The 26,272-nt window shown below is 35.1% G+C and overlaps 1 protein-coding gene across 3 annotated transcripts in view; it reads left to right on the forward strand.

The window, feature by feature from the left end:
* OTOGL (otogelin like) overlaps positions 1 to 24,223 on the forward strand; it is a 131,065-nt gene extending 106,842 nt beyond the window's left edge. For 2 of the 3 annotated variants that reach the window (XM_077845625.1, XM_077845623.1), the window contains 14 exons: positions 636 to 821; positions 2,605 to 2,817; positions 3,292 to 3,396; positions 4,893 to 5,000; positions 6,691 to 6,792; positions 7,311 to 7,415; positions 7,502 to 7,542; positions 12,824 to 12,887; positions 13,924 to 14,102; positions 14,548 to 14,652; positions 17,058 to 17,177; positions 18,568 to 18,613; positions 21,764 to 21,843; positions 22,516 to 24,223. In XM_077845625.1, the coding sequence (XP_077701751.1) occupies positions 636 to 821; positions 2,605 to 2,817; positions 3,292 to 3,396; positions 4,893 to 5,000; positions 6,691 to 6,792; positions 7,311 to 7,415; positions 7,502 to 7,542; positions 12,824 to 12,887; positions 13,924 to 14,102; positions 14,548 to 14,652; positions 17,058 to 17,177; positions 18,568 to 18,613; positions 21,764 to 21,843; positions 22,516 to 22,716 (1,655 nt within the window). In that variant the 3' untranslated portion in view covers positions 22,717 to 24,223. The remainder of the gene's footprint in view (positions 1 to 635; positions 822 to 2,604; positions 2,818 to 3,291; positions 3,397 to 4,892; positions 5,001 to 6,690; positions 6,793 to 7,310; positions 7,416 to 7,501; positions 7,543 to 12,823; positions 12,888 to 13,923; positions 14,103 to 14,547; positions 14,653 to 17,057; positions 17,178 to 18,567; positions 18,614 to 21,763; positions 21,844 to 22,515) is intronic. The other variant, XM_077845624.1, reaches the window with a different exon arrangement.
* Positions 24,224 to 26,272: the final 2,049 nt, after the last annotated feature.

Genomic DNA, 26,272 nt, shown 5'->3' on the forward strand with positions numbered 1-26,272 from the left:
TGATTCATAGGAAATGTATGACATCTCTAATTTTAATAGACACCATCAAATTGTTCCCCACTGAGATTTTACCAATTTATACCTCCACCAGCTGTGTGTTCATTTTTTAACAGTATGATTTTTGAAAATCACTGAGAATCAAAAGAATTTTCTGTAACATCATTTAGAAACTGTTCAGCAGTGGTAGTTTCTTCTAACAGAAAAGGCTTAAACCTAAACACACAGCATTTTTCTTTTTTATGGTTTGATGGAGTCACATGTTTAAAGCATATTTCTCTGCTTTTTCTGAATAGACTGTTTTATCTCCTCACTACACAGAGAAGGAACTTCATACTAGTTGACTCTGTATTTATGCCAACTAGATTTGGGCTGCTTCTTGATCATATTTACTTGCTACAAATCAGATGAGCTTTTCCTACTATAACATACTAGCTAGGCACCAGGAAGATACTCAAAAATACCTATTGCTTATTTTATTTCTAGTTTTTGGTTACATAATAAATGAAAAATGAGATTTGAAGAGATGGAAATGAGCCAAATTGATTTTCAGAAAGAAATCTGATATCTCTTCCTTTTATTATAATCCAAATAGGTGACTTTGATCATTAGCAAATTCTGTCCTCTGTTATTCATAGCTCTGAGTTGTCCAGAGGGGAAGGAATATCAGCCCTGTGTGAGGACTTGTGAAGCAAGAACATGTCTGAACAGATGGTTCTATGGACATTCTTCATGTTTGAGTTTAAGAGAAGATTGTGTATGCAAGAACGGAACTATTCTTCACAGGCCAGATTCAATTCAGTGCATTCCAGAGAAAGAATGTGGTAAGCAGCAGAGTGCAAAATGACTTCTTAGGGACTCGGCAAATAAATAAAATTATTTTTGATCTTGGGGACATGTGCTGGGAAAGATTGATCAAAAGGACCCTTAGGAGTTGAAGAGAAAATCAATTTCTTTGTAGTTTTGATTTTTAATATGATTTCAATTGCAGTTACTCAAATTAGATGCCTTGGTGGTGAAGTGTTTTGTTGTTGTTGTTCCAAGTTTTTATTTAAATTCTGTTTAATAAAGGGCGGAGGATGGAGGAGGGATGGGGCAACCGGGTGACAGGCACTAAGGAGCGCACTTGATGGGGTGAGCACTGGTATTATACTATATGCTGGCAAATTGAATTTAAATAAAATATTAAAATTGGTGGGAAAAAAGTTTAAGATCGAATGTATTTGGGGATCACTGTCTATTAAACTCCCCATTGGAAGAAAAAAAATAAAAAGAAATAAAAAAGAAATAAAAATAACTCTTACAAAAATAAATAGATAGATGATAGATAGATAGATAGATAGATAGATAGATAGATAGATAGATAGATAGATGATAAATAAATTCCAGTTAATGAACATACAGCGTAATGTTAGTTTCAGGTGTAAAATTTAGTGATTTGTCACTTACATGCAATACCCTGTGCTCATCGCAACAAGTGCCCTCCTTATTACCCATCACCCATTTAACCCCCTCACCCATCCCCAGTGATGATGTATTCTAATCTCTACCTATTTCTATAATAACTGGGCAAGGGTACGACAAATTAAGAATTAAGAGCATAGAATGTGAATTGAAATTCCAGTTATTTCATGTAATAGTGATTCATCTTTACCTCGTTGAGCCTGAGTCAGCATCTGCAAAATGGGGAAAATAATAGCACTTATCCCATAAAGTTAGTGTGGGGATACATAAATAATACAAAGCATTCTGCAACAGTGCATAGAGAAAAATAACCACTCAAGAAATGTCAGATAGTATTATTATTGGGGAGAAAACATTCAATTTTTCTACTTTCATTTTATTCTGACTCATCGTCTCCATGGTGGTTGCAATGAAAATAGTGCAAAATTGAGAAAATTGCAGTACAGGACTTATCATTAGGGTTAGAGGAAAAGGAATTAAGGTAATAATGAAAGAGAATGGGCAAATAGAAGTGAAATGCATATATAGTTCCAGAAACAAGTTTGTGTTTGCCATTGAGAAAAGTATTTGTAGAAGGCTTTGAGAATAAAGAAGCACATTTATTTTTTTAGGGACCTGTGTATTTATCATTTTAATAATAAAACCACAAGACTCAGTAAATAATTAGGTACTTCCTACATTTAGATTTTAAAGCTGACGTGTTTTGAATTTTCGTATGACAAAAATGATAAATATGTGGTAGGGACTTTTTTCCCCTAATATCTCTCAATTTCAATAGTTAATATTTTAAAACTAACTTAAATTTATTTTACTTAGTTTGTTCTAGCTAAATAAATTATATTAACAAGACAAAATGAACAAGAAATAATGAACAGATTATCTTATTTATAGAAGAGGACATGCAAATTTACAGATAGTTATAGAAGGGAAAAATATTTTTGTAGACTATATTACAAATTTCTTTAAAGAAAAATGTAAGCTAGTTTACTAGCTGGTAAAAAAAAAAAAAAGAATGTAAGAAAGGAAAAATCTGTGATATATTAACTATGTCACTGAGCCAAGTCATGGTCTGAAGCCAAAACATCACAACCTGATTTATTTTAGTGCCTGGTTATGAGTAATATAAGTGTCCATCTTTTTAAGCATGCACTGATAGTGAAGACCAACCTCGCACTGCTGGGGAGATTTGGAATGGGGGCATTGATGAGTGTGCACTATACAAATGTTTGGAGAATGGAAGTATTATTCCTATAGAACCAGATTGTGATGAAGAGCCCTCGCCAATTTGTGAACGAGAAGCTGAAGTTGTCCTGGGCACTGTTGATAAGTGGACCTGCTGTTCAAAGGAAATTTGTGGTATGTATGCAGGCTGAAGCCTTACAGTAAGTTACACCACAAGATATGTTGATATTATTTGTGAAAAAAAGCACGGCATGCATAATGTTTGGTAAACAAAGAGGTTGAAGTGCAAACAGAAATATTGCCATAAATATCACTTATATTTTCTCAAAGCACGTTTTTCCACATTACAGTTTTGATGATTTTGCAAATACACATGCAGACTCTCACTATAAGCAATTAATAGTGTTCAATAATATGTGACAAGGTAAAGGTTCTGGGAATCTTTGACTTAGGACAATCGAGAGTGAAAGACCGTAATAAATAAACCTTGAATCTACTACCTGTTCACATATGACCCATTTGTGACCCGAATGTGTTTAATGACATGTAAAAACATGCATAATAAAAATCACTTCCCTGATTTGAGTTGGAAGCACAGTTTTTAGTTATATTGACTAATATTTTAGTGCTTCTGTTTCTTATTTCCAGGCTGTGACATGACCTTATGTGAAACTGCCATTCCAACCTGTACGAATAGTCAAAAATTGGTTGTTGGCCATAGTCCTCTTTCTTGTTGTCCACAGTATAAATGTGGTGAGTAATGAACTGGGAACAGTAAGAGCAAGGTTCATTGTTCAGAACAGTGGATTAGTTTCTCATTCTTTGTGGCTACAAGAAAATGATTTGTTATAAAATATAATGGAGCGATCTTGCTAAAGATAGTTCTTTATTTTTTTCTAAGATTTTATTTATTTATTTGAGAGAGAGAGCAGAATAAGAGAGCACAGAGAGGGAGAATCAGACTCCCCACCGAGCAGGGAACCTAAAATAGCCGGTCACAAGATTCTGGGATCATGACCTGAGCTAAAGGCAGACATTCAACCAACTGAGCTACCCAGGCACCCCAAGATAGTTCTTTTTTAACCTGCAATTTATTTATAAATATATGTATATATGAATTTTAAATTTATATATTTATATTAATACATGGATTTAGAGAATTAACTCATTTTAAAGATCTTAATCTTAGCAGAAATATATAGGAAATAGCAGGTGTGATATTGTGATTTACAATAAGAAATGTGTATCTGGTCTTACACCCCATTCTCAGCACATAGCTCTTAATCCTTGGAGTTTCCTAAAGCAGGAGACCTATAAAGGTGTCTTTTATTATGTTAATGAGTTTCTTTAGGCAGGCTTTTAGCAAATTTGAGGATGGAGTCAGCCCTGTGATTGGAGGGTAGGAATTTTCAATCCCACCCCCTGACCTCCAGGAAGGGGACAGGAGTTGGAGGTTGAGTCTGATCTTCAATGGACAATGATTTAATCAACCATGACTATATAATGAAGACTCTATAAAAAACCCCAAAGAGAGTGAGGTTTAGAGAACATCCAGGTTGGTGGACACAAGAAATTTTGGGACTGATGTGCTCTGAGAGGTCACAAAATCTCCCTCCCCTTGCCCTGTACCTTGCCCTATGCATCTCTTCCAACTGGCTATTCCTGAGTTACATTTTTTTTTTTTTAAGATTTTATTTATTTATTCGTGAGAGACACACATACACACACAGAGAGAGAGAGAGAGAGAGAGAGGCAGAGACGCAGGCAGAGGGAGAAGCAGGCTCCTTGCAGGGAGCCTGATGTGGGACTTGATCCCAGGTCTCCAGGATCATGCCCTGGGCCTAAGTCAGGTGCCAAAATGCTGAGCCACCCTGGGATCCCACTGAGTTACATTCTTTTATAATAAATTGGTGATCTGCTAAGTCAAGTGTTTCTCTGAATTCTGCTAAACTGCTCTAGCAAATTAATCAAACCAAGGAAGAGTTTGTGGAAACCTCTGATTTATAGCCAGTCCACCAGAAGTGCAGGTAACAAGTGGGGCTTGTAACTGGTGTCTGCAGATAGTGTCAGAATTGAGTTGAATTGTAGGACACCCAGCCGGTGTCTGGAGAATTACTTGATGCTGAGAACCTTCCCCAGCTGAACACACATTGAATTAGAAGGATATATATTAATTCAAAGAGAGCTGAACCATATGACTTTATCATTTCCTTCTATACAAATTTTCAAATATCTTTGTGTTTCTGCAGAATGTGACCCATTGAAATGCCCCAGTATTTCAATACCAGAATGCAGAGAAGACCAATTCGTGATTCAAGTTCAACAGGAAGAGCCTTGCTGTTTTTCTCCTCTCTGTGGTGAGTGCTCTGTGAGACAACTTCTTGGAACAAAGGGAGGATGTAGGGAAAATCTCTTATTTGATATGAATTTCATTGGTTACTGATGGTAACCAATATTCTGCTGATATACTGGTAGGAATTCAACTGAATAAGAATAATTGAAAAGAAAGTACAGCATTTTAAATGACTCAACAATTATTAGAGTTAGCCTACTTTCCTTTATTATATATATATATATGGACTATATATATATATATATATGTATATATATATATATATACATATATATATATCAGTTAAAACATACTCAAGACAATATAATCAAGGTTTTGTTTTCTTTAATAAGGCTAGCACCAGTTGTTTTAATTTTTAAATTTTATTTTTTAAAGATTTTTTTATTTATTCACCTGAGAGAGAGAGAGAAGAGAGAGAGAGAGAGAGAGAGAGAGCATGAGCAAGGGGAGAGGGAGAGGGAGGAGCAGGCTCCCTGCTGAGCAGGGAGCACCAAGAGGGCTGATCCCTGGACTCCAGGATCATGACCTGAAACGAAGGTGGACTCTTAACCTACTGAGCCACCTGGCACCCCACAATTGTTTTTAGAGAAAAATTCATCCTTGGGTTTCCCTGAAGAACCAACTCAAATAATGGCCTCTGCTAAGCCATTAGATAACTACTTTAAAATCTTGTTTTATATATTATGTATGATATATGTGTGAGCATGGTGATGATGGAAGAAAATGGTAGAAATGAAAGGTGGTTGGGAAAAGACTCTATATGGAGATATATATTCTGTCTGGACATTGAATAATAAAAAGTGGATTTAAATAATAAAAAGTGGATTGAATAAAAATCAAGTGGATTTTCATATCGAAGACTGGTGATTAATGTAGGTTTCAGATGTACCTATGGATATCAAAACACATCTCTTTGTACCAGTTAAGGTTCTTTGAGCGCAAGTGGCAAAATGGATTGATTCCAGCTAGCTTGCATACAAGCAATTACTGGAAGGCTTTGGGATCAAGATGTTGTAGGATCACAATGAAGCAGAGCAACCAAGCCATTGGAAGGAGAGAAACCAGCTACTCTAGGTGGCCATCACTAGTGACTGAGTCAGCAACACCCATTTCCTGCCCTGGTGGCCTCTGTTTATGATTGAAATGCCATAGAAAGAGATTCTGATTTGTCTAATGTGGGTTATTCCTACACGGAGGCCTGCTGAAGGTCAGGCACCTTTATTAGAGCCATTCCAAGACAGTGTGGGTGGGGCATTTCCTCAGGGTCTTTCAGAGAATTGTAATGGAAGTAGGAAAGGGATACCGACCAGCCCAAAAGAACAGGTGCCTACTATATTACTCTTCCATGAATTGGAGTAATCAAGGGTAGGGAATTCAGAAAACTGAAGGAAATCAATCAATGACATTTGGATCCTAGGAAAAAGGAAGTTGCTCTAGAAATCTTAATGCTCTATATTTCTGCTAAGACACCGCTCTTCTATGTCACTGCGCTCAGAAAGCAAATAGCAAGGTACTTAGTCCGTGTTCCTGTTTTCATGACCAGGTGAGGAGATCTGTCTGTTAAAGCCTTATTTACCCTGTTTCCTATTTACTAACCATTGTTCCATGTTGTATGTGTGTTGTAATCTAGTCAATAATTAGTTTTTTTTTTTTTTAACTCAGCTGTGACTTCTGGCTTTTCGTTTTACCTTTAGTTTGTGAATCTTGCACCAAACCTGTTCCACTCTGCACTGATGGGGAATTTCTCACTGTGGACCTCAATACCACACATTTCTGTTGTCCACAGTATTATTGTGGTAAGTATATGATACATCTTAACTAATTTCAAATATTTAGGTGTGTCGGATATTTAAGAAGCCCCGTGAATCTTAGTTGTACTATCAGAACTTCATTGAATTTTAGCATATAAAATATACATTAAATATATGTAATGTTTTCATACATCTAAAAGCTCTTCTTGAATAATATCATCACCTCCTCAAGATAGATTACAATGACTTTTCTCATCATCTTAGAGTTTCTAGCTTTCCAGGTGATTCCATACATTCTCTACTTTCTTTCTCTTCTTGCACACCTGGCATTTCTCAGGGCCCTTCACCTGATGAGCTATCCCAGTTCTACTACTGTTGTACCTGCTTGGGAGTCATATTTTCCATCCTCACAAATACATGGCAAGTGAGTGGTGGGAGAGGCAACACTGGGGAAATAGAAGTCTGTGCACTACATCAACAATGGCAGCGAACTAAGTGGTAGGTAGTGAGGACAAGCTTTTACAAGAAATTAATCTTCATCCATGGCATTTTTTTCAATTTAGTGTGTGACCCAAATCTTTGTCCTGTGCCACTACTCACCTGTGCAGAAGATATGAATCTTGTGAAAGAAAATGTATCTGGTCAATGTTGTCCAACATGGCGTTGTGGTAACTAAGTTTCATACTTCAAAGTTTTATTACAGTATAGTAATATATTCTGACGTATATAAATATGTTGATTTTTGCCTTTTTAGAATGTAACTGTGAAAAGCTTGTTACGCCAACTTGTGAAGTGGTAAGAACACATATTTTGATTGAATTATCATATTATTCAAATTAGTTTATTCTTCCTTTATCCCTCTTATTTCTGTGTCCTCAGAGTTCATGAAATTATCCTCATTAAATTAGATTAAAGTAACATGCTCTGGTATCAGGGAGCAGTGAAAAATGACTTCACTGGTCTTAAAATGATGTAAAACATTGAAAAAAAGATTATCTCAGTATTGAGAAGTGTCCCCATTGATTCTTCAGGAAAATGTGCCAATGATGCATCTGTTGTGGAGGAGGAGGGGATTATAAACATGTAACCATTGGTACTTTCCTAAGAATTATCTGTGAATATTTCATAAATAAGGAAATTGAGGTCTAGAGAGAGTAAATGATTGGCCGAGTTCTTCAGGACTCAAACCAAGGGTTATTTTATGTATGTGTGTGTTTTTGTGTATTCCTTTATTCTCTCTACTCCAGTGTAACTCTCTCATTTTCTTTAGAAATCTAGCCCAGATAATGTCAAAACAAGGACAAAAGCAAATTGAAACTGCCTTGTTTTTATTCCTTATTTTTATATAAAATAAATAAAATATTTTTATATAAAAATAACAATACCTCTATCATATGAATAAGATAACATAAATCAAGTACTTAGTACCTGACACATACAAAGAGCTCAGTAAGTATTAGTTGTAATAATTATGATAAAATAAACGCAGCACTCAGAATGTTAACCACAAGATACAGATCATCATGGACAATTTTCAAGGGAAGTTAACCATCTAGAAAATTTGAAAGAAAGTGATAGGTTAGAATAATGGGTGAGAGGAGTAGAAATATTCCAGATGGAGGCTACATTGAACTTGAATAAATGCACCAAAGTGCGAGGTAAGGTATGTATGCTAAAAGATAGCACCTTCTCTCTTGCCTTGAGAAAAAGCTAACCGGAGGAGGAAGAAGGAACAATGGAAGATGAAGAATTATCCAAATTTGTGTATTGGGGACAGCTGTATAGACAAGAGGAAGGATTTAGATTTTCTTTCTTTATTTTTTATTGGCAGTTAATCATTCAACCAATATCTGTTGAGAACCAGATTGTGTGATCATGGTGCCAGACACTTGAAATAGCTCAGCCCTTTTTTGAAGAACTCATGGCAGATTTAATATGATAAAAAAGAGAAAGAGTCCTGCACCGGGTGGAAATTATGATGAAAATGGTGTCTGAGTTAATTCTGCTATTCGTATGTAGCAGGATAAGGGCAATAAAACATTAGAGGGAAGGAGACCAGCAAGAGACTATTATAGCCATTCATGAAGGAGAACCTTGGGTGGAGTGAGATCTCTGTAGAAGAATTGGGGAGAGGTTGAATTTAGGAGGACAAAATGTAAGACTCTAGCCTTTTGTAACATATTTTACAAATGTGTGTAGGGGTGTGTGTGTGTGTGTGTGTGTGTGTGTCTGTATGAGATAGAGATAGAGGGGGAGTGGAGGGAGATTAAAAGAGAGAGAGAGAAAGGAGGGTAAAAGATGAGAAAACTAAGATGAGAAAAAGGGAAGAGAAGAGGAGGGAGAAAAAGCAGGAGGAGGAGGAGGGAGAGAGAGAGAGAGAGAGAGAGAGAGAGCCAGACACACACAGAGACAGGTATACCCAGACAGAAATATCTACAAAATGGTTAAGGTTACAAAGCTTGCACATCAAAATTCTAGAAGTCCTGAGTCTTTGGATAAACACTGGTGGCCAGAGAAGCGGCTGAGTAGAGCTGCTGTGGTTTCACTTGTACCCAGCCTCGTGCGGAACTCTCCTCCTGGCCTGAAAGAGGGAGCACAACTTCTTGAGGGATTTCGATAACTTGGAACACAATATAACACAATACACACCCTTCCCCTTATGGGATTTTGTGCCTACTGTGTTCTGGGTCTTTTGAAGCATTTTGGGGAGAAGCTTCTATGTTTATTCTTTAAACTTGGTCTGATTATTACTTTAACTCGTGTGTGTGTGTGTGTGTGTGTGTGTGTGTGCTCGCCTTTAACACCTGTCTTGGCCTGACCACCAAACCACTGACCATTTTACTGTCTGTCCATCTTTCCCTCGTTCTGTTTTTTTTTTTTTAATTTATTTGTTTCTTCTTGCAGGTTTCTACCATTCTCCACTTACCTTTTCTCTGTGGCCTCCTCCATCCCCAACAATTGTGCTAGATGCTGGCTGTCTAGTTTTCTTTCCAGCTCATTTTTCAATGTCTGAATATTAATTATGAATCAGAATTTCACATTACTCAGTACTCCATGCATTTATTGAGTGACTGCTGTATTATATACTAGCACTGTTCTAGGCACACAGAACATAAGCAGTAGCTTCAATATTCTTGAACCTCTGACCTGAATATATGTAACTGTATGCATGATAATTTGGTTTGAATATTCACAATTCTATACAAGCACTGACCTGACCCATTGTTATTGAGGACCTATTCTGACTAATTGCTAAACATCTGTTTCAGTGTCTAAGTTGATGTATTATTTTAAATCACATGAGTAGGGATGCCTGGGTGGCTCAGTGGTTGAGTGTCTGCCTTTAGCTCCGGGCTTGATCCCAGATTCCCAGGATCGAGTCCCATGTCGGGCTCCCTGCATGGAGCCTGCTTCTCCCTCTGCCTGTGTCTCTGCCTCTGTTCCTGTGTCCTTCATGAATAAATAAATTTAAAAAAAATAAATAAATCCCATTAGTATATTTACATAGGTTGTGAATGTATTTCACCCTGAAAAGTCCATATTGGCCTTTGCACTATTTCTTTTTTTAAATAGCAGCTGTTTGGCAATATAACTCACACACCATACAACTCAGCCATTTAAAATATAGAATTCCATGATTTTTATTATGTTCACAGAATTCTGCAACCATCAACACAATCAACTTTAGAACAATTTTCTCACCTCTAAGAGAAACTCTGTATCTGTTAAGCACTCACCCCTTATTTCTCTCCAAACGTCCCTGCCCTAAGAATCTACGGTCTCTCTCTCTAGATTTGTCTGTCTTGAATATTTCACATAAACGGAATCACAGAATATGTGATTCTGCGATTCCTCCCACTCAGAATAATGTTTTCAAGGTCCATTGGTGTTGGAGCACATGTCAGCACTTCATTCCTTTTTACTATTAAATATACCTAGACATTTATCCAAACGAAGGTGTACAATGGCCAATGGTACATGAAAAGACCCTTAACATCATTAGCTATCGGTTAAATGAAAATCTGAACTACAGTGACATATCACTTCACACCCGCTGAGAAGACAGATAATAATCCATATTGGCAAGGAGGAGGTGGAGAAATTAGAACCCTCATCTGCTGCTGGTGGGAATGTAAGATGGTGCAGCTGTTTTGAAACACATCCTGGCAGTTACTCCAAAGGCTGCGTACGTAGCTGCTATATGACCCAGCTATTCCGCTTCTAGGTGTAAACCCATGGTAAAAGAAAACAGATGTCCACACAAAGGAATGTACGTGAATGTTCATAGTAGCACTATTCACAGGAGCCAAAAAGTAGAAACAGCCTAAGGTGGTTTTGCTACTGATCTTAAAGGACAAGATGCTTGCTTGAGAGTTAAACACACACGTACACACACGCACACACACACACAACACCATTTTTGATAGAATATTAACTATTGGTGGAATAACAAGAATAGATTCCTCTAGGTGAAATTGAGTACTTATGAGAAGAAAAGTATAACTAAATATGTGGATAAAATGTCAAAAGAAATAAGTGTAGAAAGGAAGAGTAGCAGGATTAAGCCCACACTTGGGAGGACACAATGGGCATTGCGGCTTTAACTACTAAAAACATGGTGTGTAAGTGACCTACAACTTAGCGCCAGCCTAATTCCTCCTTATCTAATGTTTTGGAGTAGCTTATAGCTTATGCACTGGGAGAATTTGATTTATTTTTCTAACACCCTTATTTCTAACATTTTATTTCCAATCCCTTTGAATTGTGTAATGACTAAAAGTCATAAAACACCAAGTGAGTTAATGTTTATGAAACTACAGCTTGTAAAGCACGACAAAAGGTAAGATATTAATAACCCTAAGGAAATTTTATAAATTACTATGACTTTATTTGAATCCTGTTTTGTGTTAAGAATTGAATTAATTTTGGGGCACCTGGGTGGCTCCATTGGTTGAACATCGAACTCTTGGTTTTGGCTCAGGTCATGATCTCAGGGTCCTGAGATCAAGCCCTGAGTTGGGCTTCCCACTCAGCACAGATTCTGCTTGGCAATTTTTCCCTCTTCCTTGCCCTCCGCCTCTATCCCTCTCCCCACTCCTGAGAGAGAGCGTGCTCTCTCTCTCTCTCTCTTAAATAAATAAATAAATAAACAAATAAAACCTTTAAAAATTAGAAAAAAAGAATCAAATTCATTTTATTACTGACATCATATGAAAATTAAATGCACTCAGGAAAAGTTAATACTTAAAAACGCAGTTCTTGAAACTTTAAACCTGGCACGACACCTAGAGGACCCTAGACCATTTCTGGGATGGGCAATTGTTTAAGCATTGGTATGACCATGATTTATTAACACCTAACGGTTGTACCACACTATCTGTGTGGCCGCCCTATTGTAAGTTCTTTACATGAACTGACCCATTTATTTCTGTAAATAAACCTAAGAGATAGGCGATGTTAATTATTCCCATTTTACAGATGAAGGAAGGTGAGGAGAGGCCTGGCTCAGTAACTTGCCTCAGATCACACAGCTAGTAGGCAGCAAAGCCAGGATGGGCACAGAGGAGACTTGTTCCTGAGTCTGTGCTATTAGTTGCTCTACTATAGTCTTCTGCTTCTGCTTTATATGCTGTCACAGCTTAGCTCCACGCAAACCTCAGAACCCTGGACCACCTCTAGAGAGAAGATCAAGAACATTTACACCAAACAAAATTTCCAGGATTACTACATATTCTCTTATCTCCAGTTACCCACTAGAAGCTCAGGATCCAATAATATTTTCAAGTTAGTAGACACCATAAAGATCATCTTCTTTACTTTCATTCAGTAGATAAAGGAATTAAAGTTTAGAGAGCTTAAGTGATCATAATCATATTGTTGATTGTGAATTTTTTCTGTGGGCTGCTAACTAAATGACCACTGGTTTAATCAAAGCCTTAATCAAATATGTAATAAGCACTCGATATGTGTCTGCTGTGTGGTAGGGAACTTACTAAATGTTATACTGTGTATATTTTCATAGTTGTTGTATAATAAGCTGTATAAATCATTTAATAATAATTCCTTTTTCTAATAGGGAGAATTTACTGCAATAGACCATAACTTTCAGAGTGACTGTGGATGTGTACGGTATCTCTGTGGTAACTATGTTCTCTCTAGCTTTTAAATGATATGAATGTTATTGGTATTTGTTGTTCACTATTAATAAATTAAAAATGATTTTCTCTGAGTAAGATAACTCATATTTATAAGCCATTTTGCCAGTTTTTGAGTATAAAAATGCATTATTGTTTTTCAGTTGCCTCTTTTGCTCTACTTCTAAATGTTCTGAGAAATATGTTAATGGGACAGAAAAACGAATGTATTTTTCAGAGTTTGCAGAATTTAAAGTGGATGCTATGTTCTTTTTAATATATATCTAATATTTTAAAAAATAGGCATCAAAAAGAGATTTTTGCTCACTGTTCTGTCATTATGGATGTTAACATTGCAAAACATAGAATTGATCTTTCTATGAAATAACAAATCTTCTTATGTATTAGTGGGCTAATAGAAAAAAAATTTAACCCTTGTATTTTTGTGTGAAGGCTTAAATTCAGTGTTGGCAAGATACAAAGAGCTTCTGAGCTGAATCTTCATCACTCTCCTAACCTACCTTAATACGTCACTTTTACTTTGTGTCAGCTACCTTCCTCATTGAGTATGATGTACACGACTATTTAGCAACACAACAAAACTGAAAACTTTCTCTCGAAAGAACCATTAAAAACCTTGAAATGTTAAACAGAGCCACCATGAAGAGCCCTAGATTGATTTAGATTTTGCTTCCGTCTCTATCTATTCCCCCAAATTGTCATGTTACATTTCCAGAAGAGAGAAAAAGTAGCTTGATGATCACTTAATTCTAAAATTCTGGAATCTGTTATAAACATAGCTTATGAAGGCAGTTCAAACAGTAAAGAGGAGTTAAGTTTACAGATCACTTTCTATATGTTAAGGAATAAATGTACTAAATTCATTATCAAGTAGATTCTTGAGATATTCACAATATGTAAAGGTAAATATCTTTATTGGTTTTGAAAAAAATTGCACATCACTATGAAAACATAAACTTAAATAAAAGTTCCATTGATTGATTAATGAAAAACTCAAAATAGTATTTTTCATTAACTTTAGAAAAGGACGATGTGTGTGTATTTCAAGAAGTATCAGTATTGCATCCTGGCCAATCTATGACAAAGTATTTGGAAGGGGACTTTTGTTACACAGTGGAGTGTCTGGAAGAAAAAGATAACCATACAGGCTTTCACACTCTGAATTTTACAATGGTGAATTGTTCAAAAGAATGTGACATTGTAAGTATTCTTTGCAAGTCATTCTGGTGGAGAGTTAAATTAATCATAAAATGGCAGCTATAGAATTTTAACTAGTGGATACTCCACAAGTAAAAAGTATACACTCAATAGTCCAATAATCTATTAATGTGTAATATATCTATATAATGCATATTTTCCTTTTCTTGTATACACATCTTGAGCCTTATTATCTATTTATCTATATAGCTTGCTTGATCTGCTTGATGAATCTTGGCTGCTGGATGTAAAGGTTAATATTTACTTCACTTTCTAATACAGCCATATAGAGTCAATTATTATTTGAAGTGCCTCGAAGTCAACCTTTAAAATGCTTAGAGGTATTCTGAGAGAGAGAATATAGTTATATTAGAAAGTACTTCCAGAATGGATTCATTAAAAATACTGGTATTGTGTGGCTAACTAAATGTACCATGGTTATACACAGCACCAGGTGTACACTCCATCTCCAAGTGATTATGATTGCTGTGGTACCTGCAAAAATGTATCCTGCAAATTTCAGATGGAAAATGGAACATCGGTTATATACGGGGTATGAATTCCTTAGTTCCTAAAATAAATTCCTTGGAGGGTAGCTCCCCGTTCTATTTTCTGAAGAAGATGTTCTTAAACGAGTCTAAAATATACCACATGTACACATGCACACGCAGAGTTCTACATACAATAAACACACTCATATACAGCACACAGACAATTTTATTTATTACATTTTAAAGATTTTGGTAATTTCTGCTGTAAAGGAATATGTCAAACTTATAGATCCTCATTTTTTTTTCCAGATGTGAGGAATAGGCTTTGAGAATTGCTTATTTCTAATGGTTAGAACAAAGGGGAAAAAACATTACTTTATTCAATCATTTAAAATGAAGCATTTTCAAACAAAATCTTAAAAAAAAAAAAAAAGGAGGATGGGAGGGGACACTTCATGGCTCCGTTGGTTGGGTGTCTGTCTTTGACTCGGATCATGATCCTGGCACACAGGATGGTGGGACTCCCTGCCCAGTGGGGAGACTGCTTCTCCCTCTCTCCCTCACCCTACTTGTGGTCTCTCCCTTTGAAATGAGTATATAAAATCCTAAAAAATAAATAAAATGAAGCATTTTACCAGAAATCTGAAACTCATGATGTTAACCTTTAATTATTTCAGGTAGTGAAGATTTCAGTGAGTAAGTAAGAGAAAAAGATTTAGAATATATGACAATTTTTCTTACAAGGACCTCAAGAATCAATAATGCTATATCATATCTTTCCACCAAAAATAATAAAATAATTATTCAGAATTCGCCTGTTGTCTCATAATAACTCCATATAGGTTTGCAGATGACCTACTCCTTCCCTAGAATAGAGAAATGGAACTTCCTAATTTTAGTGCAGTTTATTAGTGATGTCATTAGATTTAGGAGTGTAACTATTTCCTTATAACTTACATTACCTGGAAGTTGTTCTGATTTATTGCCATTTTTAAGTTTTTCCATTAATAGTTTAGTTATCTAGAGGTCTTACTGCTGGTGTTCTTAATTACATAGGATTATTCATTTACCCTCAAAGCAGATTTCTCCAATCCTCCACATTTTATTAAATAAGAAAGATGAACGTTTGTCTTGTGCCATGACTGATATTTCACAATTATGTGCGCACTAGTACTACTGATTTAAATAGTGTTGTTGATATTGTTTGTCTGTTTTATTCTAGCAATACTTGTTTTGTAATATATTTTAAGGAGAGTGTTTTGAAAACAGAAGCTTCTAAGATGATGAGGAAGACATGGATGTCAGTGAGAGAAAAGAAATTAAAGTTTACTTGAAAAGAACACAGCAATTTGGGGCTTCTAGTAAAAGAGCAACATAAACTCTATAATCAATAATCCAAGAACCATCTATGTATATGACTTGTATTCACAGTGATAGCCTGAAATGTGAATAAAAGGCTAAATTATATTCAGAATAGTTTTTGAAAACTCAAAAGTAAATGCAATCAAGGTACATCAAGAACATTAACTCCTGTCTCTTTCAAAGATAAGCTTGAGTTATCTATAAATCTAATTCTCCTAGAAAAACTAATTTTTGATTTCAGATAAGTAAGATAATACTACTTGGGACAGAATATTAGAATTACTATTTGAGTTTGAATATTTTATTTTCTCTTATACCTGGACTTGTAGATCTTTTCTGATTGAGATTCTAGAAGATCTAAAGATATTCGTAAGTTAAAATAGAATCTGGAGAAAAGAATCCATCAAAACTCCTTACTGCACAAGGAATCTTCAAGCCAGAGTTTGGCTAGCATTTTAAAATGTGGGTTATAAAATAAAAATATAAATAATCAACTATAGCCCAATAATTATGTTATAATATGTTCATCTACTTTTATTTCTAAATAAGAATTCTGAAATCAGGAATGAAATAAAGTTACTATGTTTAAAAATTTGTAAAAGGGATAGGGATATGTTTTAAAACAATGATAAGGAGTGTGAAACTAGAGCCAAAAGTCAATAATCACTGTCATCCAAAGATTTTTTAATTGTGTTGTTGATATGGGAGTAAAAGGAAGAATAACAAATTCAAGAAAGGAGGCATACTAACTAGTATGATTTGTTGTTTTATAATTAGTGAGGGAATATTAGAAGAAGACCTTTGACACTTGGCCAAATTGGATAATTAATCTTGTAGTAGAAATAGATACCTATTTGTTTTTTTTTTTCCTCTCTCTCGCTTTATTTCACATTTCACATCTCAGTTCCAGTATGAAACCACACACACATGCACACATACACACATACCATCTATTTTCAATCCTTTTAGATAAATTTGGGGATATTTCCAGATGAACATTTTTGGCACAAGAAGTTCTCTGCATCTCGACTTGGATAGGAGATTTTCTACTTAAGAGATATATCATAGTTTAATAAGCAAAACAGTGATGTTCTCTTATTTTTAGGAGGGGAGTACCTGGCACTATAATTGTACCACATATGAATGTGTTAAGACTGACGAAGGGACAATGATTCTGAACTACAGTATGGTCTGTCCCCCTTTTAATGAGACCGAATGCAAAATGGTTTGTACTTTATTATATCTAAGAAAATGTAGTATTAAATATCATTTAGAAAAATAATGTTGTCTGAAGTCATATATATATATACATTGTGGCTTATTTATTTTGGGGTATGTATTATTTTCATGTATATTTCTTATATTTCTTCAGTTTGGCATTTTGAGTTATAAATCGTGTTCCAAATAACTTTGATTCTCCCTGAGTGGACATTGTGCTAGATCAAAGAATTATTGAAAAATCATTTGATCAGCAGACCTAGCCTCTGCTTTGGTGAATTAATAATCAATTAGAGGTTGGCCAATTTTATTTCTTAAACACGCAGCCAAATTTATGATGTCATTCACCTTTTAATGAATGCTGGCCTAAGTAAAATTTGTCTTACCTTCTCTGGGCACAGGCCATGGTGAACTTGGCATATGTCACAGCACTGCTGATCCTTTAGTTTAGATATCCCGGTTCCTTATTATCTCAGAGAAGAGTCCATTGGGAAAGCAGATTTTTGGAGGTGATACTTTTTCTTACAAGATTCTTTGTAGCTTTAACTATTTAGGAGATAATGCTCCCTAATGAAAAGTAAGCTTTGTTCTATAGTGTAGGCAATATTTTTCCTATGTGTACAAAAATAGCATTGTCTCATTGATTTTTTTCCCCCCAAGATGTGTCCTTTTAGTGATGGTGGTTAGCTGGCTGGCTCCCTAGATATCATGTATAGGAAAGAAATAGAATTTCAGCTCTGTAAAGAATTTTAGGCATCATCTTATCTCACAGATGCATTTTTATAGCATAAATTCCTTTGCTTGAATTGCAATTAGCAAGTTACTAAAAGCAATTCAAAAAAGAAGATTTGTAAGAATTCAAAAAGATAACCGATAAAATTTTCTTAATTTAGGCTTAGGCAAGAGTCATCCTGAAGTGGGGGATTTTTTTGGAGTAAAATATTAAAGAAAAAGATACATCATTTTAACATTCAATTATATTAAGAAACTTAGCCTTGTCTCATAGACTACTTCAGGTTATTTCACAGAGTTGAAAAAAACATAATGACCTCTGTTTAGAGTACCTTTTATTACTTTGCTTTGGTAAGAATTTGCACATGTCATTTTTTTTTATTTTTTTGCATATGTCATTTAAATAAATAAAGTGTTCTTTTAAGTAAGTTACTCTTTTTGCACTTTTTCTTATTAGTGAAGAAATAACAAAAATTTAAACAGAATATCTGCTCCTAATTTTAAAAACAAATTCTCACTAGAAATAAGTAAGTTTCTACAATTTTCCTATAAAGGCTTTGTGATATTTGATAAAAAAAAAATGAGAGAGTTAGTTTTCTATTTCTAGTCTGAGAGGAAATGAACAAACACTGTGAGTTTTGACTTTATTCCTTCTCTCTTCCTAGAATGAAGGGATTGTAAAGCTTTATAATGAAGGCTGTTGCAAGATCTGTAAGTGAGGACATATTATATGCATTAATTTGATAGATTAGTTTTAATTGCTCATGGTGATTATGATTTTTCTCATAAAATTCAGATCTTATGATGCAAGGAGGGAAGCACGTATTATTTAAATGTTTGTCATGTGGTTAATTACTGTGTAATTCGGTCTTCTGGGGTATGAATAAAATATCTTTAATTTAGATGAATTTTAACCTAAATATCAGAAATTTCTTTATTGTTGTATTTCCCAAAAGGTATTGCATAGGATTTTTAATATATTTTAAGTTTAAAAGGTCTCTATGGTCAGATTTGCTTGGAACATGCTGGGCTACACAAATTTAAGTAGGTTATGATGAGAATGGGATTGTGACTTCAATAAGGACACTGGACTCTGTAACTCCATGTTGATTATTACACAAGTAAGTACATTTTGTTGTCTGAGGGCAGACAGAGGAAGATCTATCCAACTGACCATAATCCTACCATTTATTGCCTGATACACATCAACACTATTAAGCCCCCTGCAGACAGTCTTGCAGCCAATCCTCACAATAGCTCTGGCAGGTATGTAGGGAGGTAGGTATGGTTCCTCCCCCAGATAAGGATTCATTGTTATCTTTTCTTGTGTAGGGTCTTTTCTCGAGTTAGTGAGATCTGGGGTTACCACAGAAGCGGTTCAGTAAATCACAGCTCTCATGGAGTTAGTCCAGTCACAGATATGCATGAGTTTCTATTCTTTGGATCAGAATCAAAATGATACTTTGATCCCCTTGAGGCATTAAGTGCTCTCTATTATATAATATGCCCAGGCCTGCAGAATGAAGCAGACCCTTTTTATTGTGAATAATAATGAGGACATATTTTTCCTTATATTGTTTTATTTCTTTGCATTGAGTGTGAGGAAGATAAATGACTTAGTAAAAGTAATAAAATCAGTACAATCACAGAAAAAAAAAAAAAAAGCTCTGGGGTGTGTTGTGCCAGGGGTCTGGAGAAGGAAGGGGGAAATGAATAAGGGAATGAATCTTCAGAAAAGTTGATTGTACTAATCGGCAATGGATGCAGGCCTATCCAATGCCTGGGCCCAGGACCTTTCAGTTCTAAACCTCTCTGAAGTTGCAGAATAATACCAAGCTACCTCAGTTTCTCCCATCTGACACATAAGGACTTGTGAAATAGCTTTTGCTTTGGTATCAAAATCCCTGTCTGCAGTCTTTGCTTCTGGGTGACCAGGATATCTCGGAGAGACCGGATATTGGATACTATTGCAGATGCTGTGCTAAGCAAAATCTGTTACAGTAGTCTTTAAGGAATGAATAGGAAATGCCTTACCTCTTGGGTACAAATAAGTTCAGCTTACTAACAATAAATTGATGCTGTGCCAGTTATATTTATTGCAGGAATTAGCTTATCAAACCAATTTCTATGAAGTGGCTTCCATGTATCAGGCACTCTCTTAGGCACTGGGACTGATAGTGAATGAAGCAATGCCTGCATGCCTCGTGCATATTATCAAGAAGGGGGAGAAGCAATGAACATATAAATATATACTATTATGTCAGGTAGAAATGAGTGATATAAAGAAAAATAGTACAGAATAAAAGGGATGGAGAATGGGGAGCTGGGTTGCTAAGTGGGTGGTTACAGAATGTCTCTGTGATGAGATGTCATCTGGGGAGACTAAATGTCTTTGGGAAGCCAGGCAGGAAGAATGAAAAGTGTTGAAAGCAGAGGAAATAGCAAAGTTTGGCTAAGCACAGGGATGAAGGTAACAAAAAGAAGAGGGTGGGTACCTTACAGGTCATGTTAAAGATGATTCCTTTCTTGACTATTTTTAATTCTTACATGAGAAGAGAGAGGTTAATAAAGTAACTAGCCACTGAGTGAGAGTCCCATAAGGTACACAACAGCCTGCCCTCTGCCACCAAACCTGAACCTCCAACCCAGGTATAGTTGGGAGGCCTGGGAAAGAAGAAGGAACAAGCACAAGAGCCTGAGGAAGAGCCATGAGTGAGATGGAGGAAAAGAGAGTGTTTCAGAAGCCAAGTGTGGGCAGTGAATCAAGGAAGAGTGATAGACTGGGCCAAATGCTGCTGAGAAGTTAAATAGGATGAGAACTGAGCTGTGACCTCCAAAGTTAGCACTTTGAAGGTCAAGAGTGACCTTGAGAAGGACAGTTTAATTTCAGGCAACCTTTGCTACTCATCTCTGCTTCAACTGGAGTAGTTTAACTTTTAGATACCTGGCGTGCTGGCATTTCATATAAAGCACTTAGAGATCTTGTGGCTAACCTAGTTTGGAAACTGAAGACCTAATTTCAGTCTTTTGCAAACAAGGAAACCAGCAGAATGATTTCAGTGACTTTCCTAAAGGAACAAAGAAAGTCAATGTCAGAGTGAAGTAAGAACTTTGGTCTTTTGCATCCTGATTTGGGGGTTATTTACATCCACTCTCAGAGAGGGTTAAATATATCTTCTTAGGTGTATTATCAAGTGGTCATCCATCACACAGAGAGAGGTATATTACTGTATCATTAATTAATACAAAGTATTTTAATGTGAAGTCATAAAGATCATTTCAGAGCCATAAATATCAACTATAATATGACTCACCCATACATTTCAAAATGGTTGATAAATAATTCAATTACATTTGTGTATGATTTTTATATTAAAATGTATTAAGATAAAGTACTTTTAGATCTGTTTTTAACTTTAAAATAGATTTATGTGTATATGTATAGATGCCTAATCATGTACATGTGTATTTTACTTCTATGCATAATGTTTAATTCTAAAACTCACTTCACATTTTTAGAATTTTAAGTAGATATTCTATCTCTATATATAATACACACAGATTGATGTTAGCATTATTATGTGTGTGGAGTATTTTAATTTATGATTATGGTAGCTAGTCTAGGACATTAAGGTAAAGAGATGAGTATAATGCTAAAAAATGAGAACATCTATTTAGAAAGTGAAAATAAATATTTAACATAAAATATATGAGGGGAATTTTAATTATATCTTAATATAGGAATATGTTTTGTATAAATATATACATTTTTTATTTTAAATACATGAAGATGTTTAATTGAATTAAGGAACAATCTGACATGGGCCTTCTGATGAATGACTACATTCTATATTTTATCAGGCAAAAGAGAAGAAAGAATATGCCAGAAAGTGATCATTAAATCAATCATAAAGAAACAAGACTGTATAAGTAAAAACCCTGTAAGTGGGAAAATATAATTTGTTACATAAAGGGTATGTGTCTTTCCAAAGTATACATGTCTCAGCACTAATATGTTTGTAAGTCAACAAAATGGCAACAGTCACAATATTTAACTTTGAGATTATTCATGCATTCTGATATTAAAATATTCTGTTTGTGAAGAAGTGTGAACTATTCTTAGCATAAATAACCAATAGTTCTGAACCATAATTGCAATCTAGAGAGATGGAAATTAAAGCCAAATATATTTGACTATATCTTTTCTTAACTATGTAATTTTATTCAGCAAAAAAAAAAAAGTCCTCATTCTAACCTTACCCCATTTAATATGGCCTATTCAATACTACAGTCTACATGAGCCATGATATAATACAGATTGCAGGAGAATCATGAGATTGTGATGAACATTTTACATATAGCTGACTAGTTTCTGTGTACATTTGTTTCAGAGTTTGATTTATGTCAGCCTTGCTGTCTTAGGCATCACCATGGAACATCTCTTGGATTTATTCAAGCTACCAAATTTTAATCTGGTATTTTTTGTAGCCTTCTAACATACAGAATTTGGAGACTTATAGTGACAATAAAGTTTTGCTTTCATTTGATTTCTGAGAATAAATAGCCAGTTTAAAAAATTTTAAGAATGCTTTTCTCATTGTCTCTCCTTACAGGTAAATGTCGCATCTTGTGATGGAAAATGCCCCTCTGCTACCATATATAACATCAATATTGAGAGCCATCTAAGATTCTGCAAGTGTTGTCGTGAAAATGGAGTGAGAAACTTGTCTGTGCCTCTGTATTGCTCAGGAAATGGCACTGAAGTCATGCATACTCTCCAGGAACCTATTGACTGCACATGCCAGTGGAATTAAATTTTTGGATTCCAAGAACTCTATGCAATAATCATAATGTCCAGTGAAGTTACCTTCTAACACTACTATTTAGGCATTGGAAGATTTATACTGTTTAACAATAGTGTGTTTTCTCAGAATATCGGGACATGGCAATTTAACACTTGGTACAAATATATGCAATTTCCTAGAAAAAATCAGATTTATTGATTTACTCTATTTTAGAGAATCCAGTGATTTTAAGTTGTTCAGCTGAAATGCAGTTATGTATATAATTGCAACATGCCACTGCCCTGGGATATTCTCATTGATTAGAAGATTATTTTGCAGAACTTTTTTCCATTGCACCCAGTAGTGATTTTTTTTTTCTTTACAAAGTCTAGTATAGCTACCCAAATTAAAATAACAGTGCTCTTTCTCTCCACTGTTTAGTCTGGGGTGTGTGTGTGTAATTACTTAAAATTGTCAACTGAGTAGTTATAAAGAGTAGGATACTTAGAAACAGATCATAGAACTATAAGATTTTAGATTTTTTAAAGCCTGAATGAATATTAGGGTTGTTATTGCAAATTCCTCTCAATTTGCAGGTGTATTAGGTCACTGGAGAAGCTATGTGACTTACACCAAATGACTGTGCCTTCCAGTCCTATGCTTTTTTCTTTTGAATGATATAGTGAGGTGTCTATCATGGAATCTTTGATTCTTAAGGAGTTTGCTTTGCATAGAATTAAAAATTTAAAACTTACTTCCTTTTAAAGAATTGAAAAAATGCCACACATATCTATGTATATACATACGTATAATAGTACCCCAATAATAGGAAATGAAGAAATGTAGCATCAGTTGCTAAATAGAGGAGGGATATCTTGGACTTTTATTTTTTATACCACTAAAACTGTTATCAAATATATTGTTACTATTTAACATTTAATTAACTATTTGCTATCTCATGGACCTATGATTTTTGATATGTATTTGCATTCAATTGAAGTTGCGTGCTATTTTGCTTTTCATGCTGCTGCTTTGCCAATGAAGAATGAAATAAAATTATTTGAATGTATTAATAATTCTACAATGGAATGCTGCACTTTTTAAATATAGTGGATTATTGACATTTGCAAGGAACATATCTTGAGATCTTTGCAAATCCCCAAATTTTCTGCCACTTACAGTATAGATTATCTGAGTTTCCTCATCTGTAAAAAGGAGAGAATGCCCTACTTGTTGTATGATTGTTGTGGGGGATCAAATGAAGTCAAATAGCAACAAGTAAATGGTAAAGGTGCATTGAAAAGCAAATATGGGGGCCTGATGGACTAGGTCCAGATTTCAGCTAGATGAGTTGCTTCTGTTTCAAAATCACGCTTCCCAGAAAAAAATGCAGCTTATTAGATTTTTGACCTCCAGAGTTACTAAGAAATGAGTGAAAGAATGAAATGAACATTGCATCTGCAATGTCCCAGTGTCTAATGTACATAAAAATGGACTTTATCTTGTTTGTGCTTAATAAAAGTGTTTTATCTAGACATTAACATTTCAGTATTCTTTGACTCCTATAAAAAATGGACTGAATAAAATGTTTTTTGGTTAAAATAAATTAACTTTGTTTAAGAGAAACTATTATGTGCCTCAGTTGAGGCACATAATGTTGTGTATTGTCTGCCACACATTTCTTTATTTTCATGCTCTGTAAAATATTTGTTATTAAATTAAAAATGTGAAATCGTGTTTAAACCTATTTGGGGGGAGGGAAATATTGTCCTAGAATATCATAAGCATTCTGAAATACGCCAAATAGGTATTGACAACCTGCTATGTGCCTGGTGCTCTTCTAAGCTCTAAGGACATAGGTAAAATAAAAATTTACCACACTTATTTATAGTGTGGACCCTCCTATAATTTAAAGGCTGGTGAGAAAGTAGGTAATTAAATAAATATACCTATGAGAAAGTTCAGAAAGAAAGTCCAAAATGTTGGAATGTAAAATATGATACAGTTGATCCTCAAATCATCAGAGAGATACGAATGGACTTTGGATAAATGATGTTGGGACAACTGGATAATAACTTGAACAAAGAGAAATTTGGATTCATACATCCATTGAAATGAGGATAAACTCTATATGAATCAGATTTCAATGTTCAAAAAGGAGGGGTAGGACTTCTAAAAGAAAATACAGGAGAAATTCACTATTACCATAGAGTGGGGAGATTTTAATCCTTTTAATTCTGACTTAATATCCAGAAGCCCAGAAGAAAAGATTGATAAATTTAACAGGAAAACTGAAAACAGACAAATTCTGCAAGACAAAAAATATTAAACTCAAAAGAAAAATATAAACCCAAAGTGCAATATTTACAATGTTATCATTGATAAAGGCTAGTCTTCTATACAAAGATCTTATAAAAAAATCACAAAAGGAAAATCTGAACAACGTAATAGAAAAATGGGCCATTAACTTGTACTGATATTCTAGAGAAAAAGAAAGATAGTTGAGCATTTTTTTCAAGATTTATTTATTTATTTGAGAGAGAGAGAGAACGAGAGAGAGGAGAGAGAGAGAGAGAGAGAGAGAGAGAGGTGGGTAGAGGCAGAGGGAGAGGGAAAGAGAATCCCAAGCAGACTCTGATGCAGAGCTGGATCCCACAACCCTGAGGTCATGACCCAAGCCAATACTAGGAGTTATATGTTCAACTGACTGCACCACCCAGCACCCCAGTGGGGCATACATTTAACAAAAGCATTTCACATTCTATTTATTTGAAAAGTCATTTTGGGATGCCTGGGTGGCTCAACGGTTGAGTGTCTGCCTTTGGCCCAGGGCATGATCCCGGGATCCGGAATCAAGTCCCACATCAGGCTCCCCGCATGGAGCCTGCTTCTCCCTCGGCCTGTGTCTCTGCCTCTCTCTCTCACTGTATCTCTCATGAATAAATAAATGCAAATCTTTAAAAAAAAAGAGAGAGAGAGAGAGAAAGAAAGAAAAAGAAAGAAAGAAAGAAAGAAAGAAAAAAGAAAGAAAGAAAGAAAAAGAAAGAAAGAAAGAAGAAAGAAAGAAAGAAAGAAAGAAAGAAAGAAAGAAAGAAAAAGAGAGAAAAAAGAGAAAGAAAGAAAAGCCATTTCTCACCTACCAGATGATAAAAAATTAAAAGTTTATATTTTTATCTTTTAGGCTAGGTAGCTAATAAACCACAAACATTTATTTCATATAGAAATGAGTGGAAGAATGAAATGAACATTGCAACTGGGATGTTTTCTCACCTGGCAGGAGGAGTGAGGGAGCTGTCTGCCATATTTTTTGTAAGGGCACTAATCCCATTCATGAGGGCTCCACCCTCATCTCCTACTTAACCTTTCAAAAGGCCTATTTTTTAATACCGTTACATAGGATGCTAGGATTTCAACATATGAATTTAAGGTGGGAGACACAAAAACTCAGACTATTGCAAGTAGTGTGGAAGGTAATTAGCGGGTGATAAATTAACCTCAATATAGACACTGTTCCTGATGTACCCATGCCCAGAATCACTCAGACACATGCTCATGTTGCTGCAGCTGCTGGTCCTGGACCTGCTCC

Source organism: Canis aureus, chromosome 13, assembly GCF_053574225.1.
Source record: "Canis aureus isolate CA01 chromosome 13, VMU_Caureus_v.1.0, whole genome shotgun sequence".
In the NCBI taxonomy this organism is placed as follows: Eukaryota; Metazoa; Chordata; class Mammalia; order Carnivora; family Canidae; genus Canis; species Canis aureus.